The 14,726-nt window shown below is 41.5% G+C and overlaps 1 protein-coding gene across 1 annotated transcript; it reads left to right on the top strand.

The window, feature by feature from the left end:
* Window positions 1–493: 493 nt before the first annotated feature.
* Window positions 494–14,236, top strand: LOC129867942 (alpha-1A adrenergic receptor-like). The gene is made up of 2 exons (XM_055941440.1): window positions 494–1,996; window positions 10,609–14,236. The coding sequence occupies exons 1-2, from the start codon at window positions 1,039–1,041 to the stop codon at window positions 11,148–11,150; spliced, it is 1,500 nt and encodes a 499-aa protein (XP_055797415.1). The 5' UTR covers window positions 494–1,038; the 3' UTR covers window positions 11,151–14,236.
* The last annotated feature ends 490 nt before the right edge of the window (window positions 14,237–14,726 follow it).

Raw genomic sequence — 14,726 nt, 5'->3', positions numbered from 1 at the left:
GGTAGTAGGTTACAGGCTCACTGGTTTGTGTCAAGAAGTGGAACGCTGCTGGGTGTTTCACGCTCAACCGTTTGTATGTGTGTTAAGAACGGTCCACCACCCAAAGGACATCCAGCCAACTTCACACAACTGTGGGACGCATTGGAGACAATATGGGCCAGCATCTGTGTGGAACGCTTTCGACACCTTGATAAGTAAGGTAGGGTAAAATAGGGTGCAACTCAATATTAGAAATGTCTTCCTAATGTTTTGTACACTCACTGTATATCATATGTGTAATCACCAGTAGGCCTACAGGTTAGTGATTTGTTTTGTGGTCCTTACTATAGCAATGCAACACTTTGTTGTTGTTGTTACGCTGGCCTTGACACATACTGCGTAGGGTTTTAATGCAGCATTCAAAACAACTGGGAACTTGGAAATCTCCGACCTCCCATTTGTCTTGAAAGCGCCATAGATATATCATATAATAATTGGCGTGTTGATGGCACATGCTATTGCATATGCCTGTGATTTAAATTACCGGTTGATATAGCCATGTGCTTCTCAGTTTCATGATTCCCGTATTGGTCAGTCCTGGAAACAATTTTGTGAGGGCATGTCGGATGACGTCCAGTGGCAATATGTTTAGGTCTGTGAAGAAAGGGGAGGAAAGGTTGTATATTGTGAACATGGATGCGGGAGGGGTCAGTCGGTGGTGTCGCTGCGTTTCGACAGCTTGTCGGTGGCAACGCTGCAGAGTAGAGAGGAGGGAACGGAGTGAGAGGCGACAGTCACGACGACTGCAGCAGCTGGTTAAAGTGATATAATCTTGTGTTATGAAATGTAAGTTTTCCGGGAAACACCAGGGGATTTTGGAACCACACCATAGAAGGTCATTGCGCTTTTTCGATCAGTTTTGCGCTCATTCTTAGTAATTGTTTTAATCTCTAAAGCCACTTGAAATGAAGAATACTGGTGATTTAACAAAAGTAACAATGTGTCTGTGTTGACCTATGGATTTACACTTATCTGGTATGGAGGAACCTGGTCATCAACATGAGTTTTGATACTGCTAATGATGCCAACTTCTGGAGTAACGGGTCCTCGGAGCTGTACGCAGAGACACCAGGACCGTTGTCTGAAAATAATTCCAACTTGACCACAGCGAATTACACAGACACGAATCCTCTGGACCTTACCAGAGCCGTGTCAGTTGGTATGGTTCTGGGCGCTTTCATTTTGTTCGCAATCGTGGGCAACATACTCGTAATACTTTCCGTTGTGTGCAACAGACACCTGCGTATACCAACGAACTATTTCATTATCAACCTAGCCATTGCGGACCTGTTGCTGGGTACCACAGTGCTGCCCGTGTCCGCAACACTGGAGATTCTCGACTACTGGGTATTCGGAAGGATCTTCTGTGACATCTGGGCAGCAGTGGACGTGTTATGTTGCACGGCCTCCATCATGAGCCTGTGCGTAATATCCATAGACCGTTATATAGGCGTGCGCTACCCACTGCAGTACCCCTGTATAGTAACGGAGAAAAGAGCCATTTTGGCCATGCTCGGTGTGTGGGTTCTCGCCACTGTCATCTCCATCGGACCTCTACTCGGGTGGAAACAACCACCCTCAAATGATGACACCGTTTGCCCCATCACCGAAGAGCCCTTTTACGCAATCTTCTCCTCCCTCGGTTCATTTTACATACCTCTGGCTGTCATCCTGTGCATGTACTGCCAGGTGTATGTAGTTGCCAAACGGACCACTAAGAACTTGGAGGCGGGGGTCATGAAAGAACGCATGGACTCGAATGAGCTCACACTCAGGATCCACTGCAAAAACGCACAGCTGCAAGAATACTGCGTCACGGGCAAAGGCCAGGCGCGGAGCACACTGACGGTGAAACTGCTCAAGTTCTCCCGGGAGAAGAAAGCTGCTAAAACTCTGGGTGTGGTGGTGGGCATGTTTATTCTCTGCTGGCTGCCATTCTTCCTCGTGCTGCCCATCGGTAGGTTTGGAGTTTTTTTTGTTGCAAACTTGTGTCACAATTTCTCACTAGTTGTTTTAGGTTCAATTTAACCACATACCTGTTAGATAGATATGACACTGCACGCATACATGTTGTTTTTCAAATAAACCTTGAGTGTGTGCGTGTGTGTGCGTGTGTGTGACATGACAGGACAGCGTCTAACCGAGCAGCCTATTCTATGCTAGTGTCCTCCAATCCAAGTATACAGCACATATGGAAAGTATTCAGACCCCGTGACTTTTTCCACATTTTGTTATATTACAGCCTTGTCCTAAAATGGATTCAATGTTTTTTTTCCCCTCATCAATCTACAAACAATACCCCATAATGACAAAGCAAAAACTGTTTTTTTAGAAATGTTGGCAATTATAAAAAATAAAATAAAAAAAAACTGAAATATGACATTTACATAAGTATTCAGACCCTTTCCTCAGTACTTTGTTGAAGCACCTTTGGCAGTGATTACAGCCTCAAGTCTTCTTGAGTATGACGCTACAAGCTTGGCACACCTCTATTTGGGGAGTTTCTCCCATTCTTCTCTGCAGATCCTCTCAAGCTCTGTCAGGTTGGATGGGGAGCGTCGCTGCACAGCTATTTTCAGGTCTCTCCAGAGATGTTCGATCAGGTTCAAGTCTGGGCTCTGGCTGGGCCCCTCAAGGACATTCAGAGACTTGTCCTGAAGCTACTCCTGTGTTGTCATGGCTGTGTGCTTAGGGTCGTTGTCCCCAGATGAACTCTGGTGCTTTGTTAGAGTGACCACCGGGTTCTTGGTCACCTCTCTGACCAAGGCCCTTCTCCTCCGATTGCTCAGTTTGGCCAGGCAAAATTGACAAAACCTGTTTTTACTCTTTATGGAGTATTGTGTGTAGATTGATGAGCATTTATTTTTTATTTAATCCATTTTAGAATAAGGCTGTAACGTAACAAAATGTGGAAAAAGTCAAGAGGTCTGAGTACTTTCCCGAATGCACTGTATAAACACTTAAGCACTCAAGCAGATATACACACAGACAAAAACACTTTCTCCCTCTCTCTCTTGCTCTCTCTGACACACACACAGAATCATTTTTTTCACATACAACAATATAGAGTTTTCATATTAAGGTTTTAATAAGAAGCAGTATGTACCCATCCCAAGCATGTAGGGTATTAACTTTTCCATGAATTAACTTGCCAATAATGTTAAGATTGATAAATACACACACACACACACACACACACACACACACACACACACACACACTGTCACATTCTAACACACACAGTATCTTTCAAATAATACAAATAAAGCACTAAAGCAAAAACATCAATAGCCCTATATCACTATGCAGGAGACTATGTAAATAGCTACAAAAAACATCAATAGCCCTAAATCACTAGGCAGGGGACTATAGCTATAAAAAACATCAAATATGATCAATTATTGATTATACTCATTATTTTGTGCTTTTACTAAACCAGTTTGTCCATCACATAAATAAATCCAGAATTCTCCTTTTTCAAGCTTGATATCGATCAGTCCTCACCGTGCTTGAGAGAACAGAAGTTGGTCAGTGTTGTGGCGATAAGCAGGTTATTTGGAACTGCTGAAATTACCCAGTGTTAATGTCCAATCGAGGATCCCTTTTGTTTCCTGAGGCCTCATTTGGGGTGTAATATGGACCATGAGGCTGTGTGGGTGACAGAGATGGAGACGTATATGCATTGAGGCAGAGCAGTCACCTAGCCTGGCCACACCATGGAAGTGGAAGCAATGTGTAGAGGTGGTGACAGCCAGTGAAGATTCACACAGAGTAAATGGATGGTGCAAAATTAAGACAATGCTTTGGGTGGTAACCTAATTAGTCTGCCGTTTGTCCGTGTCTTTGTGTGTACCGTCCGCTATAGGCACCCTGTTGGACCCTCCCCCGAGAGGCTCAGGGACATTTTAAGATAATAAAAATGTCATTGGTTTGAAGGATTACAGCTTTCCTGACGCTGGTTGTAATTTCCCCCTCCTATCGGGGTTTTGGAATAGGATGTTTGTTATATATGTTATGTATTCTGGGAGCAACAATAAGCCCTGAATAGCCCTGTCTTTGCTTTCTCTGCCCTCACAATGCTTTCAGACTACCAGTATATCAGTGAATATATAATCTACAGAACATTACATTCAATTATTATTTACTTGAGGTATGGAGACTGAGAGCAGTTATTATCTTTATTATGCAATAAAACCCAAGATATAAACCGTAATAATTGGCATATATGGTGTTTTCATTGGAAATGATTGGGTCCTTACAAAGCACTCACTCATATGTTTTTAGTCGTTAACCTACTGTGTAGCCATTCTCTCAGACGAATTGGATCAAAATAGCTTGGTCAAATATTCTTGGTGTCCACATTCGACAGACTATTGCAACTGGCAGGATTTTAAATAATCTCTTTGAAAGCTTTTGCAGATTGTGTTTGACGATAGCGCCACTTTTCACTGCCAGTATAAACTATGCAATTCTCAAGCTGTCTGCACTGACCCGACAAAGGCATGTTTTGTTTGTATCACCCAACATAATGTAATTACCACAAACAATGGTGCTCTGTGATCTAGTATGCCTGTATCTTATACCTTGTCCTCATGCGGAGGTGGTGAACAATAGATGGATAATTTTGTGGGGAAAACAGGAAACAACATCTGTTCAATCAAACACAGATGTTGGTAATCAGGATAGAAGAAGTTGAGAGTTTTTGCTTTTTTCATCGCAAAACTCACCAGATGAAACTAAACATTACATACTAAAGATATTGCTCTTCGATTGTCGCTTTCCATGTTATGTAACCAATATTTACTGTTTTGTCAAGGTTACAAGTTGAATATATACCCTCTTAGAAAAAATGGTTCAATAAGGGTTCTTTGGCTGGACCACTAGAGAACCCTTTTTGGTTCCAGGTAGAACCCTTTTTGGTTCCAGGTAGAACCCTTTTTGGTTCCAGGTAGAACTATTTTGGGAACCAAAAGGGTACTACCTTGAACCAAAAAAAACATTTTTTAAGGGTTATCCTATAGAGACAACCAAAGATCCCTTTTAGGTTCTATATAGCATATTTATTTTCTAAGCGTGTACGGACAATAATATTGCATTCCCACCATATTTAATAGATGATTCCCAGAAGGTTTCAGACTAGTTAACTAACCAACCCAAATTCTCCAATGAGCTGTAATTTGAGCGTGATATGATGGTGATGGGTCCCTTATGCTTCTAGAGCAGTGGTTCCCAAACTTGTTATAGTCCCGTACCCCTTCAAACATTCAATCTCCAGCTGCGTACCCCCTCTAGCACCAGGGTCAGCGCACTCTCAAATGTTGTTTTTTTGCCATCATTGTAAACATGCCACACACACACTATACCATACATTTATTAAACAAGAATGAGTGTGAGTTTTTGTCACAACAAAGACCTCTTATAGGACCAGGGCACAAATAATAATATAATAATAATCAATAATTTTGCTCTTTATTTAGCCATCTTACATATAATACCTTTTTGTTCATCAAAAATTGTGAATAACTCTTCACTGGTTAATGACAAGGGTGTGCTTGAAAGGATGAACATAACTCTGCCATGTTGGGTTGTATTGGAGAGTCTCAGTCTTAAATAATTTCTACACACAGTCTGTGCCTGTATTTAGTTTTCATGCTAGTGAGGGCCGAGAATCCACTCTCACATAGGTACGTGGTTGCAAAGGGCATCAGTGTCTTAACAGTTTGATTTGCCAAGGCAGGATACTCTGAGCGCAGCCCTATCCAGAAATCTGGCAGTGGCTTCTGATTAAATTCAATTTTCACAGAACCGCTTGTTGCAATTTCGATGAGGCTCTCTTGTTCAGATATCGGTAAGTGGACTAGAGGCAGGGCATGAAAGAGATAACGAATCCAGTTGTTAGTGTTGTCTGTTTCGGGAAAATACCTGCGTAATTGCACACCCAACTCACTCAGGTGCTTCGCTATATCACATTTGACATTGTCCGTATGCTTGAGTTCATTTGCACACAAAAAGAATCATAGATGAGGCTATGATGGAACGACCTGTGTGTTGTCCTTGTTAATGCAGACAGAGAAGAGCTCCAACTTCTTAATCATTGCCTCAATTTTCCCACACATTGATATAGTTGCAGAGTCCCTATAATCCTAGATTCAGATCATTCAGGCGGAAAAAAAACATCACCCAGATAGGCCAGTCGTGTGAGAAACTATCATTGTATAATGCAGAAAATACACGAGAGTTCAGGGGCCTTGCTTTAACAAAGTTAACCATTTTCACTGTAGTGTCCAAAACATCTTTCAAGCATTCCCTTGGCAGCAAGAGCCTCTCGGTGGATGCAGCAGTGTACCCAAGTGGCGTTGGGAGCAACTGCTGGCACACACGTTACCACTCCACTATGTCTCCTTGTCATGGCTTTTGTGCCATCAGTACAGATACCAACACATCTTGACCAACAAAGTCCATTTGATGTCACAAAGCTGTCCAGTACTTTAAAAATATCCTTTCCTGTTGTCCTGGTTTCCAATGGTTTGCAGAAGAGGATGTCTTCCTTAATTGACCCCCCATAAACCTAACGGACATATACCAGGAGCTGTGTCAGGCCTGTCACGTCTGTTGACTCATCCAGCTGTAACGCATATAATTCACTGGCTTGTATTTCGAAGCAGTAATTGTTTCAAAACATCTTTTGCCATGTCACTGATGCGTTGTGAAACAGTGTTTGTTGAAGACATTGTCTGTATAGTTTTTCTGGCCTTTTCCCCCCGGCATTGTCTCAGCCATATCCGCAGGAGCAGGAAGAAATAAGTCCTCCACTATAGTATGGGGCTTGCCTGTCCTAGCCACTCGGTAGCTCACCATATAAGACTCTTCTAGACCCTTCTTATTAATGGTATCTGTTGCTTTTATACATGTCTTACTACTCGAAAGTCGTCTTAATTTTCGCTCAAAAAACTCCCAGGCTTATTTTTCAAATTGTCATGTTTCGTTTCTAAATGTCTGCGCAAGGTTTCCCGCGAGAGAATAACGGTTAATGTGATTGGATTTTAATTATTTGACTAGGCTACCTGTATTTGACATTTTGGCTGTGAAACGAGGCTACTCAGGCAAGAAAAAAAACTCACCCAAATGTATAGCCACGTTTTTAAATTTTTTATAATATAACCATTTTATAAAAAATAAAAATGTGAATGACATTTTTATTTGGCGTACCCCCGACGGCATTGCACGTACCCTAGTACCTGTTCTAGAGTAATGCCGTTGGAACGGCAGGGCCCTCATACAGTAGTGCCCCACTGACTAGCATACCTCCTTAGGCCCTCTTTAAATATGGCTTTGGACATGGTCTTTTACTCCATGCTTTCGTCCATTCGTGGGTGTGTGAGGACCGGTCCGAGGGTATTTAGTTCCCAGGTAGATCTCAGGGTCTTTCATAGCCTACTCTATCATAGTCAAGTGTGTCTTAGAAAAGAAACCTAAACTAGAACAAAAGATAAATCTATCTGCTCCTGGTTGAATCTGTTGTCAATGCTTCTGTCTTGAAAATTAAAAAATGGCAGTTATTTTCTCATGCCATGTTACTCAATCAATACCCGGACATAAAGTTCCTCTAATGACCTCCACATTGGTAGGAGAGAGCATGGACTGAGAGATTCCGTTTGGGATTATTTCTATGTATGGCGACTGATTGTGAAATTAATCCAGGAACAATTATAGATTGAGGTGTTTGCTGCATTTGTCCTGAGTTCTCCTCCCCGTTCCTCTAACATGCTGTTCTTTAGCAGCACTCAGGGTGAAGCCAGGAGATGTGTTGAAACCCGGCAGCCTCACAGGGCACTGCATACTGTAAGACTACTGTACATTTAACTGCCGTCTCTCTTTAGAGAGTCTAATGTATTTCACCAGTCCTTGCTTTGTTGTTCACTCCATCTATAGAGCAACATCGACTACCTTCCTTTGTTTGGCTCGATAGTCAGCCAGCGTTAAGCAGCCGTCAAGAAGGACTCGGTCAATTTGTAGATAAGAAAGCCGGAAGCATCTGGATGTGTGAAAGACGTTGCCAGTAGATTAAGTGGTGAATTAGTGATTAAATCACTGAGAGATAGACTGTGGAGTTTACAGAGAAATTGTACAGAGAGCTGTGATTTGTTGCCCTGGATCCCACAGTTGCACGGCACGGAGGACCATCCTAAATCTTGTCACGTGAGCACTATCAGAACATAGTGGAGGGTTTGGGTTAATTCTATTTCAATTCTAGTCAATTCAGAAAGTAAACGCAATTTTGAATTCCAAATTTCCCTCATTGTAAAACATTGAAGAGAATTGGAATTGGAATTTCAGTGTAGAATTTGCAGAATTTAAATGGAATTGACACCAATCCCGGTATAGTGGGTTGTTGGCTTCATGTGACAAGGGAGGTTCGGGGGTGAGGAGGTTACAGTGTATGGAACTGTGCTGGAGAACTGTACACACGTTGCACACAACCCCAGCCAGAAGCACATCATTAATTACTGCAGTGGGCTAAATCAGGGTCACACAGTGTGTTTCTTGGTTTGAAACAAATCTACTTTGAAACAAAGGTATACACCTCACACTCATTTGGGCTCCCGAGTGGCGCAGCAGTCCAAGGCACTGCATCTCAGTGCTAGAGGCTTCACTACAGGCCCTGGGTCAATTCCAGGCTGTATCACAACTGGCCATGATTGGGAGTCCCATAGGGCGGCGCACAAATTGGCCCAACGTTCTCCGGGTTAGGGTTTGGCCGGGATAGGCCGTCATTGTAAATAAGAATTTGTTCTTAACTGACTTGCCTAGTTAAATAAAGGTTAAACAAAGGTTCAATTAAAAATACTCATAGTTAAGGGCTTTAAAAAATAAGACACCTGTACCATGTCAGAAATAGAGTTGAAATGTATTCAATTTTGAGTTTGCATCCTAATATTACACTTTATATACATCACAGAAGACTGGCATATAAACAAAACCGTTTGACATAGAAACACCAGATTTTTGGCGTTGTTTATAAAAAAAAATATTAATAACATTACACCCATGGGGCCACTAGGTCATTTTACTGCAGGAAAGGGCTACAGTGTAACCACAGTCTCTCCTCGGGCCAGGCTGAGAAATTACAATTGTGTCCTTGAATTAGATGGTTCTATGAGCCATGGTTCTATTATGAGAAAACACAGTAATAACTCTTGTTAAACATCTCTCCATCCCAGAGTCTAAAGAGAGAACCAGGATGGAATGCCACATCTTTCTCTTCAGGTTTTCATCCAATAACGTGACAGCCAGGGTTTCTGTGGCAGGACATACCAAAGTGGATGAGTACCCACAATGCCGAGTCCAAAAAGGCCAAAAAAGGGGATGTGATGTTCAACAGGGGAGGAGTGCAAGGGCAGTAAAACAGTGGACTCCCAGCAGTGAAAGCCTCTGGGATTAGTCCGCCTGTAAAATTAGGAAGACTTTGGAATGATGACGGATCTCTGTGACCTTTGTTTATGAGCTGGAGACAGTAAAGATAAAACTCCAGAAAGTGGTTCTCTGAAACTGATACTATCGCATGCCAGCGCAGTAGTGGCATTGCTTACTGTAATGATTTCTTTATTGAATGTGAGATTGCTTGTAAATCCTGCCTTATCTTTAACTTTTTCCACATTTGCAGTTTTACAACTTTTATTCTTTAACATTCAAGGTTCAGTAGCTTATTCAGAATCAGTGAAGGCTGATGTGAGGTCGGTAGAGTTGACCTCAGTGGTTAAGGAGACCATAGTAAAGTAATGATGAGTGCCGTCAGTGAGTCACGTTATCTTTCTCCATCTAAAACATTCCGAAACAGGAAACAGCCAAGACAATAGAATCAGTACCAAGATGGTAGTCATTGGAATCCCTGTGTAGCCATCATTGTAACCGTTGGAGACCCACCAATCTCCATCTCTCTGTTATCGGGGGGGGGGCTGTGTATATCAGGTGCTTGAGGTAGGTGTGTCGTATCACACACAATAGAATGTACCTTTCATGCTTGAATGAATATATGATTAAATATAAGAAATAATTTTGTCTTAAGTTCTTTCGAAAAAAATATGACGCTTCAAAAATACCAGCAGACAGACAATCTGTCTGTTCTAAAGAGTTGAATAAAGACCCCCACCCTGCACTCTCTAAAACGTTTTCTCATCTCATCTCCTTTGTCGCTGATCATTGATCTGAAAGGTCTGGGAAGGTGAAAGCAAGCCTATATTTCACCTTTCCCCGTCTCTCTAGATCAGTGGTGTGGAGTGAGAGGAGGATGCCGGTGAATAGCTGCTGGTAACGTTGGTTTTCTGTGAGGTTCTATTGAATGCTGCCATCTATTGATCATCAAAATGAATGGATTGAAGAGATGGTTCCTCGTTTACGTTATTGTCTCAAGATACATCTACCACAACAGTACATAGCACATCTTAATCATTTCTCAAATGTAAAGTTATGTGTCATAAAAAAAAGTTATGCAGAAAAGATGCATAATAACATTTGTTTTTTGATAATATCTCTCAATTGATAACTTATTTTCACCATGTACTCTCTCAGGGTCGTTTAACGCCGACCTGCGTCCCTCGGAGACGTTCTTCAAGGTGATCTTCTGGCTGGGCTACTTCAACAGCTGCCTCAACCCCATCATCTACCCTTGCTACAGCCGAGAGTTCAAGCAGGCCTTCATCCGCATCCTTAAGTGCCGCTGCCATCAGAAGAAGAAGCAGAAGGGTTGGAGGGCCTACTACAACCAACGTTCCTCTCGCCTGGGCTCCACCAATACCTCCTACCTGAACGGAAGTCAGCAGACCCTGTCCTCCATCAACCCCAGCCCTCGCTGTGTCAGCAAAGGGACCGGCTCTCGCCTAGAGCCTGGGTTTGACCTCAACTCCCCATCCCCCTGCACGTCTCTGCCTGGGAGCCCCTTCAGTGGCCAGACGAGGGCCCTCCCTGGGGCTGTCTACCAGAGCGCCAGCAGAAACAACAAAGTCCACCTGCTCTCTCCCCTGGCCAGGGAGCCAGTTCATGCCAATGGACAGAGTAGGAATGGAGAGGTGGAGCATGGATCAATCAGGGCAACACCTGACACAATTATGTAATGACTGTGTGGGGCACCAGTCATAAGCATGGACAATATCGTTTGATAGTCTGTACTAATGCTGGCATGATACTTTTTTTTTTAGAGAGACTATACATTGGATCTTTGTAAATGTCTAAATGCAATATGGACAGTAGCCTAACTACTGTAGCAGTATGGATTGAAGATCAAATCAAATGTTATTTGTCACATACACATGGTTAGCAGATGTTAATGCGAGTGTAGCGAAATGCTTGTCATCACAATGTACACATCACAATGTGTCCCTAAGTATTTATTACTAAGAATCTGGTTGCTTCTAGTTCCATGTCCTCCAAATGTCCTCCTCAATAGGTATTTTGGACAATTTTAGACAGAACACTGAAGTCCTCTGCTACTGCACAAGACATTTGGTAGAACAATGTTTGCAGCTCTGGCACATACTAACTAGGCCCTTGAAAGACTCCATGAAAAAGGGACCAACTGTGCCCACGTTTTGACTTGAGTTGCACTGGTCTGCATTTGCAACAGATACTGTATATATACAGTTGAAGTCGGAAGTTTACATACACCTTAGCCAAATACATTTCAACTCAGTTTTTCACAATTTTTAACCTTTCAATCCTATTAAAAATTCCCTGTCTTAGGTCAGTTAGGATCACAACTTTATTTTAAGAATGTGAAATGTCAGAATAATAGTAGAGAGAATGATTTATTTCAGCTTTTATTTCTTTCATCACATTCCCAGTGGGTCAGAAGTTTATATACACTCAATTAGTATTTGGTAGCATTGCCTTTAAATTGTTTAACTTGGGTCAAACGTTTCGGGTAGCCACAAGCTTCCACAAGCTTCCCACAGTAAGTTGGGTTTTGGCCCATTCCTCCTAACAGAGCTGGTGTATCTGAGTCAGGTTTGTAGGCCTCCTTGCTCGCACACGCTTTTTCGGTTCTGCACACACATTTTCTATACAATTGAGGTCAGGGCTTTGTGATGGCCACTCTAATACCTTGACTTTGTTGTCCTTAAGCCATTTTGCCACAACTTTGGAAGTATGCTTGGGGTCATTGTCCATTTGGAAGACCAATTTGCGACCAAGCTTTAACTTCCTGACTGATGTCTTGAGATGTTTCTTCAATATATCCACATAATTTTCTGCCTCATGATGCCATCTATTTTGTGAAGTGCACCAGTCCCTCCTGCAGCAAAGCACCCCCACAGCATGATGCTGCCATCCCCGTGCTTCACGGTTGGGATGGTGTTCTTTGGCTTGCAAGGATCCTCCTTTTTCCTCCAAACATAACGATGGTCATTATGGCCAAACAGCTCTATTTTTGTTTCATCAGACCAGAGAACATTTCTCCTAAAAGTATGATCTTTGTCCCAATGTGCAGTTGCAAACCGTAGTCTGGCTTTTTTTAATGGCGGTTTTGGAGCATTGGCTTCTTCCTTGCTGAGCGGCCTTTCAGGTTATGTTGATATAGGACTCGTTTTACTGTGGATATAGATACTTTTGTACCTGTTTGCTCCAGCATCTTCACAATGTCCTTTGCTGTTGTTCTGGGATTGATTTGCACTTTTCGCACCAAATACGTTCATCTCTAGGAGACAGAACGCGTCTCCTTCCTGAGCGGTATGACGGCTGCGTGGTTCCATGGTGTTTATACTTGCATACTATTTTTTGTACAGATGAACGTGGTACCTTCAGGCATTTGGAAATTGCTCTCAAGGATGAACCAGACTTGTGGAGGTCTACAATTTTTTTCTGAGGTCTTGGCTGATTTCTTTTGATTTTCCCATGATGTCAAGCAGAGGCACTGAGTTTGAAGGTAGGCCTTGAAATACATCCACAGGTACACCTTCAATAGGCTAATTGACATAATTTGAGTCAATCAGAAGCTTCTAAAGCCATGACATCATTTTTCTAGAATTTCCCAAGCTGTTTAAAGGCACAGTCAACTTAGTGTATGTAAACTTCTGACCCACTGAAATTATGATATAGTGAATTATAAGTGAAATAATCTGTTTGTAAACAATTGTTGGAAAAATTACTTGTGTCTTGCACACAGTAGATGTCCTAACCGACTTGCCAAAACTATCGTTTGTTAACAAGACATTTGTGGAGTGGTTGAAAAACAAGTTTTAATGACTCCAACCTAAGTGTATGTAAACTCCCAACTTCAACTGTGTATATATATATATATATATATATAAAGACATGTCTCTACAAATGTTTTTAGGGTAAAAAAAGTTTCCTTGTCATAATGTATTTGCTCTATTGTATGTTTGGTGAAACATTTCTGGAGTCATGGCATTGTGTTGATTGACATGGCATGTCATTATTGACATGAATCCCAGTGTGCATTTGGGTTTGTTCTCTCAATTTAAGAATCTATTTGGAGCATTCCATAACAACCACTGTGTAATGTAATATTTTAATGCATTTTTAGGTATGTATCGCATGTGGTGTATCTTGATATACAGTGTCTTATAGCAGAGTTTGTAGCTCACATCTGCTAAACTTGAGATTTATGTTTATTTATTACAATTTAGGTGGTGATGGAAATGTTGTTTTATGTAAAGGGGAATGTACTTTTATTCTCAAACAATTTAGAAGGACAGTGCAGTAACAACATAACTATGTTGACAAATAAAAATGTATCTTAAAGATGCTCAGTGGCTGTTCAGATGGATCTACAGCACATAGATCTACAGTACATAGATCTACAGCACATAGATCTACAGCACATAGATCTACAGTATATTTAAGGATATTGTCAACTCAAATGCCCTAATTGCTCTCTTGAAAATATGTAGTCATATTAAAATGTATCAATCTTAATTCAGACCAAATATTATTATTTTTCTTATCCCACTATGGTGACTATAACCAAGTGAAGGGGAACGGAAACGTATAATATACTATTTCATTACACACACACACACACACACACACCCATAACTCGTACCACTCACTGTACATTCTTTCAAGACACAGATAAGACAGCACAGAGGTGAAATGTGTCAAAAGAAATGGCTTAGTTGTACATTATGTTCTTTTGTAAATGGTTTTGAGTGCAGAGGTTAAATAAACTTGATTTATAAATGTTTCTGGGTGTTCATCATTTTTGTCTCAGCTGCATTATTATGATGAAAGTTATACACATAAACACCCTCCTTTTAAGGGCATGGGACAAATCTTTACACATTCCAACATCCAGTGTATTTTATTGTGGGCAAGCAACAGCATTGATGAGCAAGGCCAGGAGCATAAAACAATCTCCTTATTAAGTGTGGCAATACAACATGTTTCTTGTTTTTTTCTGACTGTTGAGGAATTTGGTAGCTTCTTGAAACAAATAAAATATGTTCAGTCTGTCCAACGGTAGCATGAAAGCACATGCAACACAGGATGTTCAACACCAGGGTCAGGAACACACACCCCTATGCAAATATGGCCCTTATCCATTCAGTGATGCAGCATATTGCGTACATCTTGAACAATAGATGCTCATCACAGAATGTCAGAGAAGTTTCTATGCCAGCAATAAGGTACATTTTGAAGATATTTCTTGCATATAATCCGAAAATCATATATAG

The sequence above is a fragment of the Salvelinus fontinalis genome, chromosome 13, assembly GCF_029448725.1.
Source record: "Salvelinus fontinalis isolate EN_2023a chromosome 13, ASM2944872v1, whole genome shotgun sequence".
Classification (NCBI taxonomy): Eukaryota; Metazoa; Chordata; class Actinopteri; order Salmoniformes; family Salmonidae; genus Salvelinus; species Salvelinus fontinalis.
This window is presented reverse-complemented; position numbering and strand designations above follow the sequence as displayed.